This window comes from Melanaphis sacchari, unplaced genomic scaffold (genome assembly GCF_002803265.2).
Source record: "Melanaphis sacchari strain LSU unplaced genomic scaffold, SCAv2.0 Contig106_pilon_pilon, whole genome shotgun sequence".
NCBI lineage: Eukaryota > Metazoa > Arthropoda > Insecta > Hemiptera > Aphididae > Melanaphis > Melanaphis sacchari.
In genome coordinates, this window is record NW_020270400.1 from 604,177 (window position 1) to 627,481 (window position 23,305).

Below are 23,305 nucleotides of genomic sequence, written 5' to 3' on the forward strand. Positions count from 1 at the left end.
AGTCAATAGGTATAAGATTTAGTCTAAATATCAATTCTATAGATCGTTCTCAAGAAATAAGAAGGTATTATATAGGAGTTGTTGCGATTTCGTTTGAGTGTTTTGTACTCTTGCTATAATATAATATATACTATATCGTAACAATATTTATAACTACATACGGTCTACCGAACAATCACTTATTAGTCATCAACATGATTGCATACATGTGGAATTAAAAATTCGAATTTTTTTGCCGAATTGAAAGTCAAGTCAGGGTCAACAAATTTTTATTAATTTTTTTACTGTATATTATACGTTCCGGACGTGTTGTCTACATTATACGCATGATTATAATATGCAATCAAAAAACTCGGCGTTCCGGTACTCTACTCGAAGGGCGCAGGTGTAATCGGGCGGGCGGTACAGCTATTATTCCGAGGCGCGATTCATCCCAATTACCCTTCTCGATAGCAAACACACACTTATACGCGAACTTCGACATTTTTTTTAAAATTTTTTTTTTAATTACACGATTACCTGCAAAAAATAAATAAATAAATAAAAAAAACACGTCACACACTATAATACATATGACTTTGACATATCATTAGGTGTACCTATACACAACCGCGACCACTTTCCGGGTTTCTGCAGTTCGTATTTATTGTACGCGTACACACGTCTGAGCAATCGAACCGTTTCGAGGTTTTCTCGTACGTCGTGCGTACTCGACCGACGTAAAATTATCATGACGAGTTCAAGGATTGATAGAGAACGGTTTTCGCTATACCGAACTATATAACGCTTCCGGTAAAATTTTACACGCGTCTCGATATCGCGGCAATAGGTACCTACCTATATACTTATGTACACGCGAGTGGCAATGACGTCTGCGTTAGCTACGACTTTATTACGCAAGTACAATATGTTGTGTTGTTCTTACACTCGATCAGTTAGATTTGTACGATATACAGTAGAAGCCGCTTATTAGAAACACGGATAATTGATACAATCGTGTTATTGAAACAAAATGTCTCGGGACGGATCGGCCGTATATTAGAACATTGAAAATAAATCGGATTATTGAAACATCACATCGGTTATTTGAAACAATTGGGAGAAGGTCAGTTGACATATACACCGATTATCTAGTGATAACCAATGTACTTCAATTTTATCTTTGCTGTCGTTACGTTTATTTTTACTGTAATTTATCGCGAGAATGCTCTTTCTGTACGTACTGGTCGTACCGTTTGTAGTTTAGCTTCAGCGTGCGTATGTAAAGATTATTAGTGTTTCCTTTTTCTAAAAATCTAAAAATGTCTAAACGCTAAGATTTTAGCCAATTTTCATGCGACCATTCGTGGTTTGAAACTCATTTGACCGATTTGCTAGCCCAATACACACGCTCTGATATTTTCAATGAGGACGAGACTGGGCTTTATTTTGGAGCTCTACCTGAACACACATACGCACTCAAAATAAGTGACAAAGCTAAAGGGGCAATATTACTCGTATGAAAATATGGTCATGGAGTTACTCGACGTAAAAAAACAAATTACGAATGATAAATATTTTACATAATATCGTAAAATATACACAATTGTGCATACTTTTTTAAATTATACAATATAGGTACATACATACATACATACATATTTTTTTCGCGTACCTATTATTCATTTTTTTTTTTCAATCGCTTATTAGAAACAATCGGTTAATTGACACAATTCACCTTGGTCCCAAAGTGTTTCTAATAAGCGGCTTTTACTGTATATATATTATATATATTGGCATTTGTCGTGTCACGAAGTGATGAAATCGCCATTTAGTGGTCGGACACATTCGAACGCCGCCATCGTATGTAGGTACATAATATAATTATTATTAGTTATACATAAATACGTATATGCGCAGGTGGAATACAAGATCCGGACGGGCGAATACCGCAATGTGAGATAATGTTATTAAATGATAATATATACCTACGTATCGTTCGTAATCATTACGCGTTATTGGTGCGAAAATAATACCATTGAAAAATACGGTACAGGTAATATTACAATTTACGATATCTACGATCGTATACGTACGTACGTATTATATATGCGCGTGCAGTCGTGTATGTCGTGTACAGTCGTATCGATTTGATTTTTTTGTACGGTTCGTGTTCGATTTAAACCTTAGACAATAAAATAATATATATTATTAAATATTATATTGTGGTGCTTGAAAATTTAACGAAATATATAACCGTGAGATGTATATATCGATATTTTAATAATTGTTTTTTGTTTTTTATTATTATAGGTATTAAGCTTTATTTTTATGTACACTTGTTGTTATAGTCGTTATAGTTAATATTATAAAAGTATTTATAATGTTTTATATTGACATTATACGTAAAAAAAATGTTTAAACGATACAATGCACCTACCTATCGTACATAATTAATATACAGAATACTTTCTCTACAAATTTACCAAAATTGAAAACACTCAATGCATCAACATCATCAATATCTGTGTTATAAGAAATTGTTTTAAGAATTTATGAAATATTTCATCATACAGATAGTGAAATATCTCAAACTCAATTTACACAGATATATACTGAGATTTGAACGCAGGCAGAATATTATTGGTTTTAAGTTATTCACACGCAATTTTATTATACCATAATATGCTGTTTATTAGGTATGTCAAATTTTACAACATCGTATCAAGCTGCTATTATGATCATACTACCGAATTCAACGCAAGGTTTAACGGTCTAACAGATTATATTACAAATGTGTTAGAAGATTCCCGAATATTCTATTATATATATATACTGTACCATTCTTAGGTCCGAATCGGCGAGGTTTTAAAACAAGTTTAGAAGATTTAATTGATTTTTTTTATCTGACCGCTGGCAGACGTCGTCGCGAGCTTAGTTTTTTCTACCGCTATAATATAATTGATCGGTGAAGATTATTTTCGTTGAACCGACAGCTATTTGCAGTTTTAGCAACAACAATCGAATTCTATGATTAAATTGCTTATTAGCGAGGGATTTCTTTAAATCTTAAAAGTTCAATAAAACACAAAAACTTTATTCGAAATTTGGGATAATTGAATTTGCGATTCACATCATAATGCTGCTATCAGTGTAACTAGGATAAACAATAATTGCAGCAGTTGGTAGCCAATTTGTTTGGCATCCATTCCGTAACAGCACGGAACGAAATATTCGAATTTCATTTAATTCTGAAGTGAACACGTTAAATTATTAATTATTATAATTATTATACAATAGGTTTAAATATCAGCATGTTATCATGGTTTTTTAAATGTTGTTGTAACATTTTGAGAGTTGACTTAAATAAAATATAACCTTGACGTGTACACACGAATATTTATAATAAATGATAAAGATATTTTGATTGAACGAAATGGTTTAAATAAAAAAAAAAAAAAAAAAAAAAAAATGATAATGCATTTAAGAAAATCTTTTTTCATTTAGCCATATATTATAGCTTTGTAGCCTATAATTAATTATTGTTTATCCAAATATAACAGGAAATGGGCGTAGTCTTAAATTTTAACGAAGAGACTTCATTAAGAGTACATAACTAATAGTACCTATGTATGTACATTAAACTATATGTATGTATAGAAATTAAATTTTATCGAACAAGAGGATATGCATGTATAGGAGAAAAATTAAATGATTAAATAAATAGGAACATGTATGTTCCTAACTTGTAAAACAAATTTGACCAATTTAAAAAAACCAATCAAAAATTAGGGCACCTATTCGATTTTTTTTTTATTTAAAAATTATCTATTCAATATTTCTTCAGTTTGATAGAAATAACTGTAGGTCAGGTCCGTCATTTGCATTCTTTTCTTAATCTATAAATTTAGATTTAATAATACTCATCTATGCAATTTTTGAACAATTTTTTCATCGTGAAAAAAATCCCGTAGACTAGATGTCATTATCAATCATGGTTTTGTATATTCATGTATTATATTATAAATAATTTGACTAGTTCAATTTTTTCCTTCTTTTTTTTTTTTGAAACCATCATCTATAGGTACATGCGTGTAAAACTATAGGTATGAGTATTATTCTTATTAAGTAACGTTAGTATTATTATAGTAATCATAATAATTGTTTTGTACCTACTTATTACTATTTTTCGCGTACGACCCACTACAAGGTTATGTACTAATATTATATTGCTGTGCAAAATTATTAGCAATAATTTTTACATTTCAAATCTATTTTATATGAAATCTTATATTTTGCCAAATCTCTATGGTTTAGATGTGCGATGTAATTAGCGACTCGACATGGTCCAAGGTTAGGTATCTATATTAGTTATTTGAGTTATTTCCATAGTAGTTATTTGTAGTCATTTTGATTTAAAAAAATAAATATGATTCCAGAAAATTATTTTTTTGTTACATTCATGTATAATATACAAAGTATATTAAATATTACGTTACATTCATACATTTTTCTTATAAAAAATAATGAATAACATATACTCGCGTATATATATTATAGAATTTACCTATTTGAAAAATAAAAATTGAGAGACAGCTAGAGAGTATTTTAATATGTGGCGTACTGGCGTATGCTTATTTGTACACTTGTATCTACATCAAATCGTCTATCAAACAATTAAAATTATGTGCATTAATTTACATTCTACAATCTAATAAAATATGATATATCACATGCTCGAGAGTTTAAAATTAGTATATATATACAGTTGTTTGACATTGAGTGAAAATGAAAATCAGAAAATTTTCTACATTGATTGTTTAACGACATCTATACAATTAACATATTACCTATTATTTTGAAATAATTTTAAAACGGGTGCGTAATATCGTAATATCATTACAGTAGTAAAAAATAAAAAAAAATTAATTTAAGGGATTTTTACTTATTACTGTGTCATGACACAGTGGTACTGCAGCACCACTAATAATTAGTAAATTTGAATTAAAGTTAATAAATTTGATTGAAGTTTACTTCTAATGTGATTAATGATTATATTATTTTAAAAATGATGTTGTACAATGTACCTATAATTTAAAATTTACTTAAAAAATAAACTTTTATACAGTAAACACTATAAATCACTATACCTACATCACCTACTCACAGTAGAACGGGTTCTCCGTTCTATTTTTTAATTTAAAGTTACCCCGCGAACGGTTTTTCTCGAGAATAGTTTTAAGTTTTTAAAATTTAGAGCAGTAGAATATATATTTTTTTAATTTTTTTGTATGAATAATCGGTAATTGATTCCTTATCTGGTTTACCCGTTTGTCGGAAAAGTTAAACTTTCCCCTGATGGGACTAGAGTAACATTATTCGTATATAATTAAGACTTAAGAGCACATAATCAATAATGATTATTTAAATTTAATAAAATTACAAAAATCATTAGTCATTACAATAGTATATAGTATAAAATAATAATATATTTTAGTATTTAATCTAAACTTATTTGTTGTAACCACTAATAAAAATAATAATGACGGGGAAAAAAATTGTAAAATAATATTTAAATTATAGATTTAAAATTAATAACAATTATATTTTTTCAGCCACGAAAATCATGTTTGAAAACTAAAATACAAATTATTATTTATGTACTTACCTATTTATTATGAAAAAGTATATTGTGTATATATATAACAGTATTTTTGTATTTAACATTATACTTATTACTTATCTAACTTTGATATTAACGTTTATTTTTAAATTATTAAAATAATTACATAAGCATTTTGTGGATGATTTTAATAATTATCGGTAAATTACGTTAGGTAGTCTAATAGTTTCTACATTATAATATTATTCACCATAACGCGGAGATACAATAAATAAACATCGTTTATTTATTATACATAAATACCTAATGTATATTATAATGCACATGCATAAAAGTCTTAACAAGTTTATGAATAGCTATTTGAAAATTTGAAATTAACAAACAACTAGATACACAAGTATATATATAGAAAAGCAAACTTAACTTTTCAATATTAATGAATGTACAATATACGTTTAGTAAAATAAGTTAACAATATAACTAAATTTTTAACAGCATAGAATATTAACACCTGAAGGAATTTGGGTACCAAAATATGTTCTGTTAAAGTAGGTAATGTATTAATAAAATAAAACTATATTCAATCAAAATTATTTTTTAAGTAATTTGAAGTTTTATTTTATCATTTTATGCATTAAATTATAATAATCCGCGGAAAGGAATACTTCCTTTAATTACATTTATCGATCATCATTGAGTTTGAAGTTCAAATATCTCAATTATTGCTTTAATAATCTGCTTTAATATTTATTGGTTACAAAAACTACATACGTATGATACATGTATTTACTAAGTATGAAAACTTATTGGCGCATAGTTGATGAAGATATTATATTTTTATATGTTGTTTATTTACTAAGAGATAGACCTTACTCAATAGTTTGACTTTAAAATTGATAATGACGAGAACATTTTTTTAAATATTTATTGAAAAACTGTAAACATAAAACATTTACGAACGATCGGCCGCGAGTCACGAGAACTGCCTGTTGTGGGAAATAATTTTATCTAATCAAAATAAATCATAACACGTAAGATCCTTGCTAATAATAATAATAGTAATTAAACAATTGATTTATGTGCTAATTAAAATAAAATAAATCAAGGAGTCCTACATTTGGTTGCTTTATTCAAATTCCATATGGCTGTTACCAGTTATGTGTTATAATTTCTACGTGACCTTATAGTTTCAATCTCAAAAATCAACGAAACTGGTATGGATGTTTTGACAGTATCACGCGCGTACAATATACATATACGTAATATTATTATAATATGTATACAATTCGATTTATTGGACAGGTTTTTTTCCCTTCATATATCTAACGTTACTCTGCGTATGGATATCACGTATTATAGATATATTGAACTTGTCATGATGCGTTTAATTTTTACAAGTGTCTACGAATCGTTAAACAATAGACATCTATAGGAATATGAGTTCGTTATTATCAAAGCCTCAGAATAAATGAAATTCAATGTGTCGAAGCACTCGTACCGTTTGCTTTGTATAGGTACGCGAAAGCATTCAATCTAAACTTCACATTTAAAATATTTAAATAGAAGAAAACATTAGTCACTCGACGCGTGTTCGCATCCAAAACTAAGTCGTTATGTATAGGCATAGACGATTTTGATTAATATTATTTTATTTTAATAACATTTCTCTAAAGACATTTTATGTGTATATTTATACCCAGTAGGTGTAGATATTGGAATTGTGTCTTGAAACAGACAAAACAGTCTTTACTTCTGACCATCATAAATATAACTGAGATCATATATTATAGGTACTATAGTTGAAGATATATAACTGTAAAGTGTACAACACATATAAAATATAATAATATATACATTAACATTATATGCATTTTTTATTACTTTATTTTTATTCGTGTTAGGTACATCAAAAAACGTTTGTTTTGTTGTCGTGTATATAGATTTAGAAATGATAATGTTTTTATTTCATCCAACACCTATTCTTTTTTTTCTTCTTTTTTTTATGAAACTTGTTCAGTTATCCATAGTTTTATGTTTTATAGCCTATAGTAGTTTTTCTTTTACTCACACATATATTATTATATGATCTCAAATAAATTGGTTCGTTTTGTTTAGTTTTTTCTTTTAAATGTATCCCAGTCCAATTATGAATGTACACATTTAGTTATTCAAATAACTATAAATTGTTAATTCTGTACTTTCCATGTTCTTACAAGAATTCGTTCATCCGCGTTATATATATATAGAGATGGGAAAAAGTTGATCAAACTGGGTTTAGTAAACTGTTAAGTCTTTTGAAATGCCGATACAATTTTTTAAAATACCATGCTATTTTTTTTAAAATTTAACTGCTTTGAATTTGCTTTCCATTTAAAATTCACGAGACGATATAGACGTGTTAAAAATATGAGTATTAAAATAATGATTATTTTTTTTTTATTGACCGTATACAATTTCATCAGCGGTTAAGGCCATTAGTTTTAAAACTTTTTTTATAAAACATTTAATCACTTAAAAATTACTTTTTTCAAATACTCATACTTGTAATGTAAGTATGTACATTAGAGTAAAATATTAATTATAATTATTAAATTTTTTTGTTCGGTTTCTTTGAAGAAGAAGATCATGTAGTCTAGGCCTATGACTTCGTATAGGTTATTAAGTTTATGTCTTGCTTCTTCGTAAGATCGGTATTCTATGAAAATATGTTTGATTGTTATTGCCATGTCGCGTGAAATTGTCAAGTCTTTGTTTCATGTCAGGTATTCATGTGTTAAACGGATATATTGTCCCGATTCTCAATCTATTGGTCATTATTTCTATTTGTCTAAATGTTCCGGTAGTGCCATGTTATTATGTTTAGTTTTATTTGGTTAAGTTTTTAGGTTTCAACCGGTAGTTTTACCAGATGATTATTAATTGTTAAAATTCATCATTAAATAGTATTAAAAAAAAAAAAAAAAGATTTAAAACTAAATACTTTCAATGGACAGGAAATTAACTATTCAGGATATGCATGTAATTAAGTATAATAAATAATGACTAATATATATTTTTTTTTATACACCAATAATTAAGACACAAAGTAACTAATAACGAGGTAATATAAATACTTCTAATGTATACCTACTAGGTATATAATATGATGTATTACTTGGTAAAAAATATGTACAGGGTATTCAAAGTCCAAACCAAGTCTACTCTTGTACTGCACTAATATAATAGTTGGAGTTACAAATCTATTCGGGGAATAAAGACGCTATTTCAAGGCCGAATTCATCTAAAAAAAAAAAAGTCCGGTGACATTATAAAGCATTTTGTTCTAAAAAAAGACGATTCATTGTCATGACGTACAACAAAGTGGGCGGTCGGCGGCGGCGGTGATGGCATTAATTTATCTTGCGTTTTAAATGCGGTAAAATTTTATTTGCAAATCACAAGACGAGTCTTCGGGGACTGATACACGACTACGGCGCCACGATAATAATTATTATTACTGTAACGCGATGCGTGCACGAAATAAATTCCACTAAAAAGAAACACGTACACACTTCAGGCACGTTATAATACACGTAGATAGTAATAATAATAATAATAATAATAATATTATTCGAATGAAGACTTCGTATTAGTTTTACGATCGGACAACCCGCTGGCTTCCGATATTTCGCACGTCTATCCGCCACAACACACACGCATTATTATCACCGTGATTTGTATAATGCTTTTAACTGTTCGAGTAATATATTATGCGTACATCGATATTCTAATATTTATATTTTAATAGGTCGCGTCGATCGAACGCCGAGTATCACAATATTTATGGACATCGATGGTGATATTTTATAAGGACTACTAAGGAAGTGGTATACAACACAAACTTCTTTTACGATCCCGAACGTGTACCTATATAATAGTTATGCATGTATAAACAGTATATTATATACGTATAAGGATGACGGTCGAGTGACACAGGATATAGATTATGCTGCAGACACTACATAATATGTATGTATATTATATATAGTTAATACGTATTGTCATGCGCCTGCCCGAATCCAGTGACGAGTTTAATGAGTTTTTAAAAATATTTAGTTTATGACGTTAAAAAACGAACGCGCGGCGAGACGCTCGTGGAAATGTCGCGTATACGCCGCACGTATATCAGTTGTCTGTGGATCGCAGTCGTTTGTGTTTCCCGACCAGATCTCGGGAACATTTAAATTGGGCACTTCGGCTATTTATCGGTGGACCTTTATATGACCATAGTCGAGTGCTGCGTCGGGTTAATATGCATACGCACACACACACACACACACACACACACACTGACCCACACACATAAGGACCGCGGCTGCAGATAATCTCTTGTATTTTATTTTTTATCGGTTACAGACATCAAGCGTAGGTTTTTTACACATATATATTTGTTTAGGGTTACACACGAACGTATATTGGTTTGTTATTTTTTTTTTTTTTTTTTTTATCTTCGACTTAACGAGCCACCATTTATCGGAGGGATGCGTTCATAAATCGAGTTTCAATTAAAACGAGAATATGTATACAAAGTGTCGTTTTATAAATAATATATATTATGTACTATATATATAATATACATATATATTATGTATATTGACGTGCGTAAATAAATTTTAATGTAATTTATAAACTAGTCGAACGTGTAAATCGATTAAAATATGTATGCCATAATAGACGAGTGACGACAGCGGGATGTCGATTTTACGTTCATTTTATTGAATTTTATATGAAATAACCAATAGGCTTGTGCGTGCAGCTCTTAACGTTTGAACGCTATAAAATACTAATTTACGGGCAGCCAATCAATAAAATAACGATGCCAATTAATACATTAGCGTTTCAGTATATATGCGGTATAGGTTTTAATCTATGTGTTAGGTTTCTGTGCTATAATAGTCTTATTCTAAATTACACATTTTTGATATTTAAATATTTTTTTTGTATCTTGTATAGCCTTGCAGCAAAAAGAAAGTTTTTCACAAATTTACAGATGTTATGTCACGCGTAATTTTTTAGGTCGTGAGGTCGTCTATATATTTTTTACACGAAGTGCATAACAAACGTTTATGCGCAGAAAGGCTTATCATCGTTTAACAAAGGGAGGATATTGGTTCTGAAATGTATTTTTCTCATCTTTTCATTTTTTTGTTTTCTTTGATACGCCTACATATATTATAATATTATAATCGACGATCACAACTACATTATATTATATCAATATATCATATACTTAGCAATTTAAAACGACATTACGACCTATACCTATCGTCATCCGGCTATTGTCATCGTGTAATTTTCTGATTATTCTTTGTTACTCTTTGGTGGTTATAAGTTCCTATAATACCGATACTACAAGTACATATTGATGATAATATTGTTAATTTAAAAATAATTATTTAGCAATTAGATAGATACATGCGCTAGATTTTGAATACATTGAAAATTATTGTAGACGTTCGGAAGGTCTTGCAAGTCAACGCGAAATGATAATAATATTCTTATTATTCTTTAATCTCACGGATTCGTTGACATTTTTTTCTAACGAATGTTTATGACACGAAAATAGTAATTTTACAATCGTCCGATCGAGATACAAATCATTCAATTATTACGATATTTTTTAATAATTTATGACAAGGTTATATAATATAATACATATTAACATATCCATCAAAACATATTGTGAATTGACTATACGTATCATTGAATTCAAATATTAGACCGAATACCTAAGAGAGAAGCCTTTGTGGTGAACAACTATTTAATATTCTATTTAAGTAAACTTCCAACTCATGTCTCGATTTCTGCATGTAAATCCGATTTTATATTTCGTTTTTTTTTTTTTTTTTAATATCAATTTGAATATTCTTTTATTAAATATTCATTTTTGGAGGTTCGGAAATTGTTTAGAATTTTACGATGACACGATATATTAAAACGTAAATGTGTTAGAAGATATATCTAATGCAATTTTTAGTTTCGTAATAATAATTATTACTGATGTATTAATATTTCATATAGTGATATAAGTTCGACCCGTTGGCAAAATAGATATTCTAGGGTTATTTTTTTCACCCGCCATCGATGTTAAAAATTACTACACTGTCATCATACCACTCTATATTATACATACGGTCATGTCACTATAGACGTCATATATCAACCCCGAGGGACGTCACCACGTTACGATAAAGTTCTTGGATCAGTCGACGATATTATTAGATTATCGAACCCACACACGGAAACACATTTTTATTTATGCGGAGGACTACGATAATTATTAGTACTTATATGTATATTTAATGGTGTATAAATTGAAGGGTGAATTTCTAGTTGGGCATTAATGACGACGGATGAGTAGTGAGAATGATGAGTACGGGTTGTACCGTGAATATAATGATGGTTACAGGCTTACAGCATGTTACTATTAATAGTGCATTTATTGAACTCTACGATATTGTTTTTACAAGAATTTCATTAACTATCTGTAAAAATTATTAGATGTTCCCAAAAACTAAAATTTTATGTTTATAGACATTATAGAAATCAAATTAAATAAAGTTTAACCATTTCATGACGAAGTACCGCCACTAGATTCAAAAATATAAATTAAACTAATTAATTTAGGACAATAGTTCAATCTACTGTGTCATAGATAGCATAAATACTAATTATAATAAAAAAAAAATAACAACAGACAATAAAAACTAAAACTCTTTAACTCTATAACTCAAAATAATTGCCATTCTCATAAATTATCAACACATTTAATTTATTAAAATTACTATCTAAATGTATATTGTACACAGTGTGATTCGTTAAGTATGCTCATCTCCGTTTTACTTTTAATAATAAATGTATTCAAATTTGAATTTTTTGAATTTTTTAGCAAATAAAAATAATTTTATATTAAACTATTTAAATTTCTTATACCATTTCATAAAAAATGTCGCGTGATGACACAAATATTTTTTTTATAGAAAACCAATCTGCTTTACTGTATTTCATTAAGCAGATAATTTTTTTTTAAATTTTGAATCTAATCAAAATAATGTACCTAAACCAAAATTTGGACGAGAGGTTTCTACATTTTAAAAATGGTAACTTTAAGGATAATAGTCTTTTTACAAAAATGTATGTAAAATTTGATCTAGTATTTATTTTACTAGGACAATTTTTACACATTACAATATACGCTGATATATTCATATAAATTACTAACATTTTCTAATCAACAGGGCCCCAATATATTCTAAATCAACTTTTAGATCTACACAAAGTTAAATAACTTAAAAACTACTGATTTGAATTTCGATTTAGATATATCAATTTAAAAAAAAAAAAAAAGTTGGTTCGAATATAAAACACTCCTTAAGTGTACAAAAATCCAAGCATTTGGAAATATTATGATCTCAAAGTTTACTTAAAAATTAAAAAAAATCAGATTTTAAATAAATTAATTTTTAAAGGGATAATGCGGGATGAGCACGCTTGGTGAATAATTCATATATATAAAAAAAATATTCAAGTAAAAATTACCTGTACTTTTGTCAATAATTTATACTATTATTAATAATCGTATTTGTTTCTTTTCTTAACTCTCCTTTATGATACAATTTTTTTTTACCATGTAGTACTAAATATTTTAAGTAGAACGGCATGATAAAAGCACATCTTATTATGGCAAACATTAAGTTAAAGTGTAATAATATTCAACAATTTTTTAAAAATTTAAAATTTATAAATCAAATTTCTATTTGTATTTACGAAATACAAGAGTCATGTTATATGATGGACGTCGAGCGATAACTCTTTTTTTTATTAATCCTTCTTAGTCATCTCAATAACCAATGTAAATTTTGAATATTAAATACGTCCCCCTTCGGTTATAAAAACACAAAAGACTTCATTGGGGTTTTGGCATTGAGAGAAAACACGGATTTCTATCGTATCTTTACAGTCCATTGATCCAAACTTGGCGATGCCCGGAAGGACAATTCTGCATTGTGTGTATGCCTAGTGAATGATGACCTGTCCAATACTTTAAGCTACATAAAAATATTATCGATCTATCCGTGCACAATATATGTTGCACGTATACATTTTTTGAGCTAAAAATATAAATATTTTCCTAAATATAAAAATATTCATACGACAAAAATAAAATTATCACCTTTGGGGTACGCATACAGCGATGTAGGTAATGTACATCTACAAGTATTATGAGGTAACTGATAGTGACAATATTCAATACACACGATAAAATTTCAAATATATAGAATACTACCACATAATTGTCACTATATAATATTATGGTAAATAAATGCTTAATATGGTATTATTATTATTAGAATTTATGGTACATAAATTATTTGATATAAAAACATAATAGGTAGATATTATAGATACCTATTTTATTTTACTTAAATTATTGTTAATTATTTAAATTCAATATTCATTCGAATACTTTTGTCATGTAATGTAAATCACGTTTCAATAATAAAACTAGGTTTATCAAAATATTATAATGAATTAATAATTATTTAAAAATGTACCAGGTAAATTTTACCTACATATTTAAAGATAAAATCAAAATTAACGATAAAAATAGAATTTGTACACGTGTGAGAAATTTACAAGATATGATACGTCTTGTGTTTTGTATCATATGCGTGTGACACTTTATAAAAATACAGAAGAATAAACTTACAAAATACAGCACTTTGTATGCTAATATATAAAGTTTATGATTCTATATCATGAGAGTATAGAAAAAAATATCATAGAATAGAAAAATAATAACATCATTATAACGGAATTTATTTTCATGTTCTACATTTTTATTGTTTGAATTGAAAAACGTTAATATAATTATTTTTTATCTTTAGACGACAACAAGCCACACTTTGATGATGTGCAAGCATATACTTTAAATACGATTTTGATGAAATAAAAATATTTATTGTACACAAAGATGTAGGGCTTATAATAATTTATGTCAGTGGCTAATAAATACTGAAAGGAGGGTAAGAAAAGAAGTATATACAATTAAATTCGTTCTCCTAGCGGGATAGACTATTTAAATTAAATTTAGAAAACAGGCCCCGCGAGACCGTGGCTAATGGGACAGATTCATTCGTACGAGTATTTTATTCTTATTTTATAATTTTATTTTTTATCTGAAGACACTAAATCATTTCGTCGACCATTTCATGTAATAATAATAATAATAATAATAATAATAAAACGGTTTAAACATTGTTAACTAACCTATAGGTTACAATAATATATTACGTTCCAATGCAGTATTATTACTATTCATATTATTATTTAAGTATAAAATAGTAGGATGTTAAGAGTAAAAATATTAATAGGATAAAAAACCTAACGTCATGGTAATATATAATAATTGAGAAATTAAGAGAAAAAATGCTATATCACAAATCACAATCAAATAATAAAAATAATGTCATTAAAATATCAAAACGGATGTGATATCAAATTAACCTTGAGTATTCACTTGAATATTTTTCCAAGATTTCGTTTTATTTTTGAATAAATGCCAAATTATTATGGTATGGTGACTTATACTCTAGAGATGAACATTTGTAAATAATAATCTTTTTATTTTATTTGTAATATACAACCTATACTTACAACTTACAAAGGATACAATTGTTGTAAGTGTTAAGGGTAGAATATACATATACGTTCTATTGTTCATTAATCGCGTTAATAAATTAATAATAAGATACGCATAATATTTTTACATCGAGATTTGATTTGAAAAGTTATCCATTAATGACACTATCCATAAACAATAAACAATATTTAAAATGTATTCTAATTTTCTCATTTCAATAGAATTTGAAAAGATAATTCGTGTGATTCATGTACCTACATTCAACCTACAGGTGTAAAATATGCAATGACTAAAATTTAATGTGTATACATAATAATAGAAATAAAATATATATCACAAAAAAAGATATACACGTCATATAGTTATATATAGGTTTATAATATTGCGAATATATATTATATACATTATTTATATTTATACGAATATATAATTCAAGTTAGTTTTGTGTTTAACGATAAAATATACTAATTAATAATCAAATATTACGTTATCAATTTTAAAAATTTAATAATTTAATACAACATGGCATTAAAGCTCAAGATAGTTCTCATTTAATTTAAGAGTGTAAATAAAATATTTTAAGTTATTACTTTTCGAAAATCGTTAAACAGATATATGGTTAATTGTTTTACAATTTTGTGAATGAATATGCACATTATTCAAGTAGGTACACGATGAAAATAGTTATTATATACTTTAAATAAGATTTTTCTAATTTTGTTCAATGCCCATCGGGTCCAGAAATGATAATATTACATTATAGAAATATATATCACCGTGGCACCTACGCTTTTTGAAAAACCGGTTAATCCATTATTATAAAAATAAAATAATTTATGCTAACTTCACCGTAGATTATTCGATTATGGTTTTTAGCATATATTGATCTAAAATGTTATTACTTATTACGTTTTCTTTCTATTAAGAGATGCAGATGGACCCAAGCTTAACCCCGTGTAACACGATGAAACATCAAAGATACGACCGACAAAGACGTAATATTTATTTTTGGTAAATAAATAAAGAAAAAAAAATTAATATTTGTTCTTAGACAGGACAGTCAATTAGGCTTTTTTCGAATTGAATCATGAATGTCCAACAAGTCAACAAATATTGAAGTTGTCTGAAACAGTGGGTAGACTGAACAACAAAGTCAACATAGTTATCATCACCTCAAACATGCTTCCCCAGTGGAAATCATTTTACACTATGTCAATATGCCTACGCAAAAAAAAAAATGTAAATATTTTTAATAATACCTTCGAATTCGTTAGTAATTTGCAAGTGTTTTAAACAGAAGTTTGGTTCTAAAATGGTACCGGTAAACCTGAATAATTTAAAAAGTATATAAAAACGCTATCTATTAAATGTTCAATTAAAATAAACTTGTACAATCAGTGAGTATTAATTGAGTGAATAATGATTAATGGTTTAATTAAAACCAATTAAAATTTTATGAGTATTCTTATTAGTTGAACAATATTTCTTCTAACAAAATTATACTTAGCAATCTGCAAGGCATCTCAATAACAATTAACAATAATTTTATAAAAACACTGAATTTGTTTAAATTGAAATGGTAACAATAATTATTTACGAGTATATAATTAACTATAAACATAAAAATCCAAGAAAATTTTAATACAAAATTTTACTGCAATTTATTGTATAGACGTAGTAGGTGTTTGTTAAATGGGAATTATCTACATTGACCATTTGAATCAAAAAAAAAAATCTCGTATTGATATTTTTCAAATAAATATTTTTTATGCAAAACCTAATTTATATTGAAGTACCGAAAAAATATATTTTGATAAAATATTTAATACAAAAGTTCATATTATATTATATGATTGTTATGCAATAATAATAAGATTTAAAATTTTGTTAAATTGAGTAGGTATACACATAAAAACGGTTATTTTTGCATAATAAAATGGAATAATAATAATATGGAAGTGGACTTAGAACAAGTAGATGGATATTGGATAGATTTACACTTGTGTACCTTTATAGTTTTTTCAAAGGTACTACTATACATTCAAGCACGAACGATTATTACACTGTACCCAAGTCTCAATTTCAATACACAATACGTACCTAATATTAAAAAAAATAAAATAAATCAAGCAAATAATAAATAAATGGTGTATATATAATAATATAATTTTTAGACGAAATACCTGCCTATTGTTAGAAAATATTATATGTAATTATTAATGGGGCACGGTGATTTGAAGAAAATATCTTGAAGGGGTTGAATACGATAAATCTATTAAGTACGACCACGACTGTGGTGCGTAGGTATGTGTCAATTAATAATTTTTCACTTTTCACACCTGTTATATTATGAAGAATAATTAATTTTGTGCTGCGATAATAATCGTTTATGAATCATTAATATTGATCGATGACGTAGGCATTGATGTTTAAGTGTAGACAAAATGTTATTAATATATAATACCTTCGGTCGCACGAGCAGTGCATGAGCGTGTTCAGCCTCCAATTGAACAGACCGTATTTACTTTGCAAAGCGCCAATCCACATCGGACAAGACGTGTCGTGGACTCTGCAGCACCGATCCGCTCCACCGAACCCGTCGAGTTGTCTGTACGATTTCGCCGAACGCCCTTTTCCACACCACTTTGTGCCAGGAACTCTCAACACGGACATCAGATCTCTCTTTCTGCGTTTGCTGAAATCACGAGAATAAAAAATATTATATTGTAGGTAATATGAAATGGGTGATGCATTGCAATATGTCAAAAATCATAATCATAAACGTGCAAATCGAGATATCATTATTAGACTTTCAAACTATCATACAAATAATCAATATTGCAGAAAATATATCAAAAACTATGTATGTTGCAGCTGTAGAATAAGTATAAGCGCATATTGCTACGTATCGTTATATAAATAATGTTCAAACTGTCTCCATTGAATATGTATGTTTTATGGTATATATTAGTCAAAGTGATTAGCGGCTGAACCTTGGAGGATTAAAAGTAAAATACTATCTTCAGAATTCAGAGTCTTTAAAAAAAAAAAAACGATTTGGACGTTTTTAAATTTTCCTTACTAATTCAACAAGTAAAATTATTTTATAAACTCAAACGAGAGCATCGACAGTAATAAAAAAAAAAAAACAAACAACAGTTTCAATAAAAAGTAAGAGCACGCAATAAAAGCTCGATTTTGAATAGGTGTCTATTATATTATACCCATTAAACGGGTGATTTCACCATCGTTTTTAAAACTAAATACGAAGAACAACTTTAAAATGAAGTAACCTAATCTAACTGGTTCATTTGTAGAGTGTGTAGCAAAATAAAAATACACTTAATTTTAATTTAAAAGACTAATAATCCTAACGTAACTATGTGTAGGTATAGTTGAGTACAACTCAAAAATATATATTTAAAAACAACTTTTCATGTATAACGCAACTGAAATAAAAAAACTACCGATGTGTAAATTCTGTGTAACTGTAAGGAAAATAATATAATATATTTTATTATTAATAAATGCGTCCAGTTTAATATGTTATATAGTTGTTAAATAATAAATAATGTAAATATACTGACCTGTCGTTACCGACCACGTTAGTGATGCTCTCGTGATGCTGCTGCTGATACTCGCTTGCAAGTCTTCTTCTAGTTTTCTTATGGTTTTTTTGACAAGCTTTTTTCAAATGTTTGAAATTTACCATGGAGGCATATTCTTTAGTTAAGGACCCAACCGTGTTATTTTTGCCTTGTTCCTCATTCCAAAATTCCCGAACGAAATTCGTGGCCGTCTCGGGTTCCTTGACGTACTCGCAGTCGAATAGCGTCATTCCTGTGCCGTATATCATTTGCATGAAATGGATTCCGTCCGTGACCTGGTGCAACATCAACTCCTCGCTATAAACGAAAGCAATAAATATAATAATTATTATACTTTTATGAGTTTTATACAAAATTATATTACACTAGCGCACTACGGACACCGAATCGAACTTATCCCTTACACGCGCGCACGTGCAGGACATAATATTACTAAACTCAACCATGTCAAGTACATAAAGATAGGTATTTTTAAGTGAAACTCGATCGTACGTTGTAACATCGATGAGTGTCGAGTACCTATAAACTTAAAGATTCTCCGTCGTAACATATTTCCTTTGACTCCAGCAGTGACGCATAGACTTACAGCGTACACATTTTGGAAACTATTATTTTGTCTCGCTCGATACCTATCAAATTGTACGGACAGAAAAATAAAGCCAAAGACGAATTCATTAATAATTGTTATGTTATTTTAATAAATAACTGTATTATATAGTGTGTATAAGACGAATGTAATATCCGATGGAAGATATAGTATTATTAGAACTGTATTTGTTTATCGTTGGTCTATAATAATACTTATCCACTCATACATTCATATGATTACTATTTAGTTGTCCAGCCGTGGGCAATGTGGGATCGTACGATAAATATCTGAGATTACTGATTACGTAAATTCGATGATTGGATCTCGGAAACACGAATATCTAGGCGCTTCGGGGTTTTTACTGCATGAGTTGTAATGCCGTGGCCGACTCATCGTATAGATATTATATGTTAACGAAGTGAGTACCAATAGGCGCTCTACAGGTAGGTATAATATGTTCAATAGTATGACTAATAAATATAATTAACACCTATAAAAAAAATTATTGTTTGCTTAAAAAAAAAATCGTAAAAGTCTTTTTTTAAATTTTTATGTGAAGTTAAAATTATGGTTTGTAGACTATACTTATCCTAACCATGATTTTACTGTCACAAGTTCTTATTATATAAACATATGATAAGTCTGTCAGTAATCGGTATCATCAATTTCCATTCATAATGTAACAGTTACAATAATGAATTACGGTAAATTCTATATGACTGTCATAAACATTTTATATACACACGTATGGATCGTATAGTATGAACATTTATTACATCGCACATAAAAACCTCATATTGGCAATAAATAAAGATAACTTTAACATGGGCGGGTTTTTATTAAATTTGTTTCGATTAAAATGAATTAGGTACTTCAGATTCCCAAGTGAAATCTTATAGTTATATTTTTTTTCACGCAATCATTGCTGCGGTGCATGACCATTAAAGTTTCCGAAAAAGGAGTAAACGACGGAAATGATTCGGAAGGTATATATACTTGAGTTGTCATTTACAGATTTGAGTTTTGCGAATTGAAGTTATGGAGGGGTTTAAAATGTATAAGTAGGCACGCCAATAAGTCAATTTATAATGGGGAAATGGTTTTTGTTGGTGATATTTTGATTTTTGATTATTAACCATTTCAAATGATGTTCAACTATCAATCATCAAAAATTTATCACTATTTTTGAAAGTTAATATTCTCTAATCCGTGGACTGTACGTCCGGCATATTTGAGTATAATAAATTTTTGATTTTGACTTTAATATAGCAAGAATATTTTAATTATTTAATATCAGAGACATAAACAACTTTAATAAATAGTAAGTACCAATTGAAGTGTTAAAATGTGTTTAAAAAAAACAAGCCAATAAAGTTTTTGTGGAGTTTCGTATGACGTTTCGAAAAATTTTCCATTTAAAATATCAAGTAGATAAACTTTTTTAGTCGAGCACACCATTGTAGTGGGCTTTTCACAATAAGTTCATGTATATTATATATTTTATTTATTTATTCAATGGAAAATGGTTTTAGAAAAAAATCAACTGCTTCGAAACACTTAACTTTATAAAAATAAACATATTATAAACATTTACTAATGACATATAATTTACATTAAAATTTGTTTAGTAGTATATAGAAGACAAAGAAAGTAATAAACGTAACACATATTATGTACATGTACAAGAATATGCGACGATGATAATTTTTTTAATTAACACTATGAGTATAGTGTATGGCTGTAAGAGATTTGAAAGATCCCATAGAGTTTTTTTTTTTTAATTTTATTCATAATCAAACATTACCATTAAGTTATAATATGTAAGTAGGCGTTTTTATTGACAAAAAAAAAAAATATAACGATAAATTGTATTCATTGAAAATGAGATAAAAGACTTAAATTGTTTATTTTGTATGTATAAAGGTATATAAGTGAAACGACAATAATAATAATATTTTGATGGCTAATGATTTTTATTTTTTACTGTTTACGGAATTCAACGAAATCTCAAAACACGCTTACATTGATAGTTCAATAGTACAACAGCTATATAATAGCTTACATCACAAGATTATCGTGGCGCGTAGGACGTAATTCCGCACTTAAACAAAAAAATAATAATAAAAAATCAAGTGTTCGAGAGAATAACAGTCCTGTAAAAAAAAATACCTAAATATCTAAAAATATTAATTTAATTCTTATCGGTACCACGTCTATATTATAACGTTGTTTCACCACCGTTGTAGGATCTGCGTCAGTGTATTATAATACATCTTTTACAGCCGATATAATGTTATGTATTACGTTTAATATTGTACGTACGTAGTATACGCGTGTCGCGTGGTGTTATTGAACGCAGAGCACGCACAACTTACAAGCGTATTATAGTTTACTTGACGGCGACGATGTATATGATATAGTTTTGTGCGTGGTGTACACCGCCATGACATCAAGTGACTATATTATTATTGTTCGTGGTATACAATGGAAAATACTACACGAAGTATATACAATATCACATATAACATATATGTTACAAAACGAACGGCACTTATTATTAAAAAAAAACCAAAGTGTGTTCCGACCAAAAGTTGAACTCCTTTTTTAAGACACAAAGCGGTTTTTGTTTTATTGCCATTATTCTACGAGAGTATTATTAATACAATTTTGCAAAAAAAAATAATAATAATATAACAATTTATGTCAGAAGAGGCGCATATATACTTCATAAAATGAACCTTGATATTAAGGTTACATAATTTTTTGCGATCATCATATTAATCATAATATTTTAAACTGATTTCAAGGAAAATAAAACATAGATACTATTTTGCTATTAATACATAAGTTATTAATTATTATTTTATATTATATGCACTTAATTCATAAAAGTCAATTCTAACGTTTAATAATCGACCGTGATTTAATAAGGATAAAGGTATTACTTTTAACTAAATTATTAAATGTAAATTAATGACATTAAAAGAAACATTTTAATGTAGTATAATAATTAAAACGCAATCATACATAGTTTTTTTTTCAAACAGAATATTTGCTCACAATTTGTGTTCAGTTATATAACGTTTATTATAATAAAATGTATATATATATATATATATGGTGATAAAATACATTTTTTCTATTTGATATGATGCCTTCGTTTTTCTGTAGTGCCAATATTATAATTTCTGTACACCTATATAGCTATATACACTAAATGTGTGACGCATGTATAAAATTTCTAACGAAATGTAAAAATATTCACGTAGTGTTATCGCAAAAGAAAGAAACAAAATCGACTATACTATGACGAGTGCTGTGTGATATGTTTTATTTTGTGTTCATTTTTCTGATTTTCAAGTGGGACGGTAGAAGAGACGAAAACAACACGGTCAACTAAACGATATGAAACATTTCAATCGGTTTTAAATCGCATATAATAATCAGGTGGACGCGGGGTTTTTTAGGGCGGATAAGTAACTAGGTATAGTAACGATTATATTCGCGTGCCGTTCCCGGTACTTGCGAAATCATTTTAATGCTCGTAAAAAAAAAAGGATTTCGAGAGGCCACCACACTTTGAAACGGGGAGAAAGGAGTTTATGGCACATCGACATATCGCGTGGCAATGATGACGGTAGCATTAACGTCTCATCGTTCGACAACGTTTTATTTTATCCGAAACACTGCGGGAAGTGCAGAATTTAAGTTAACCGCAGACGCGCAGACGTAGCGTTATAAATCACTGTGTAGTGTGTACACATAATATACTCACGTATATTAATTATATTCGAAACGATAGCGTAGTTCTTTATATATTATGT

The 23,305-nt window shown here is 28.2% G+C and overlaps 1 protein-coding gene across 1 annotated transcript in view; it reads right to left on the reverse strand.

Annotated features, from left to right (window-relative positions):
• LOC112603369 overlaps window positions 1–23,305 on the reverse strand; it is a 42,925-nt gene that overhangs the window by 1,483 nt on the left and 18,137 nt on the right. Inside the window, exons 2-3 of the mRNA XM_025351898.1 lie at window positions 18,872–19,189; window positions 17,749–17,979 (exon numbers count right to left, since the gene is read on the reverse strand). Of these exons, the coding sequence (XP_025207683.1) occupies window positions 17,749–17,979; window positions 18,872–19,189 (549 nt within the window). The remainder of the gene's footprint in view (window positions 1–17,748; window positions 17,980–18,871; window positions 19,190–23,305) is intronic.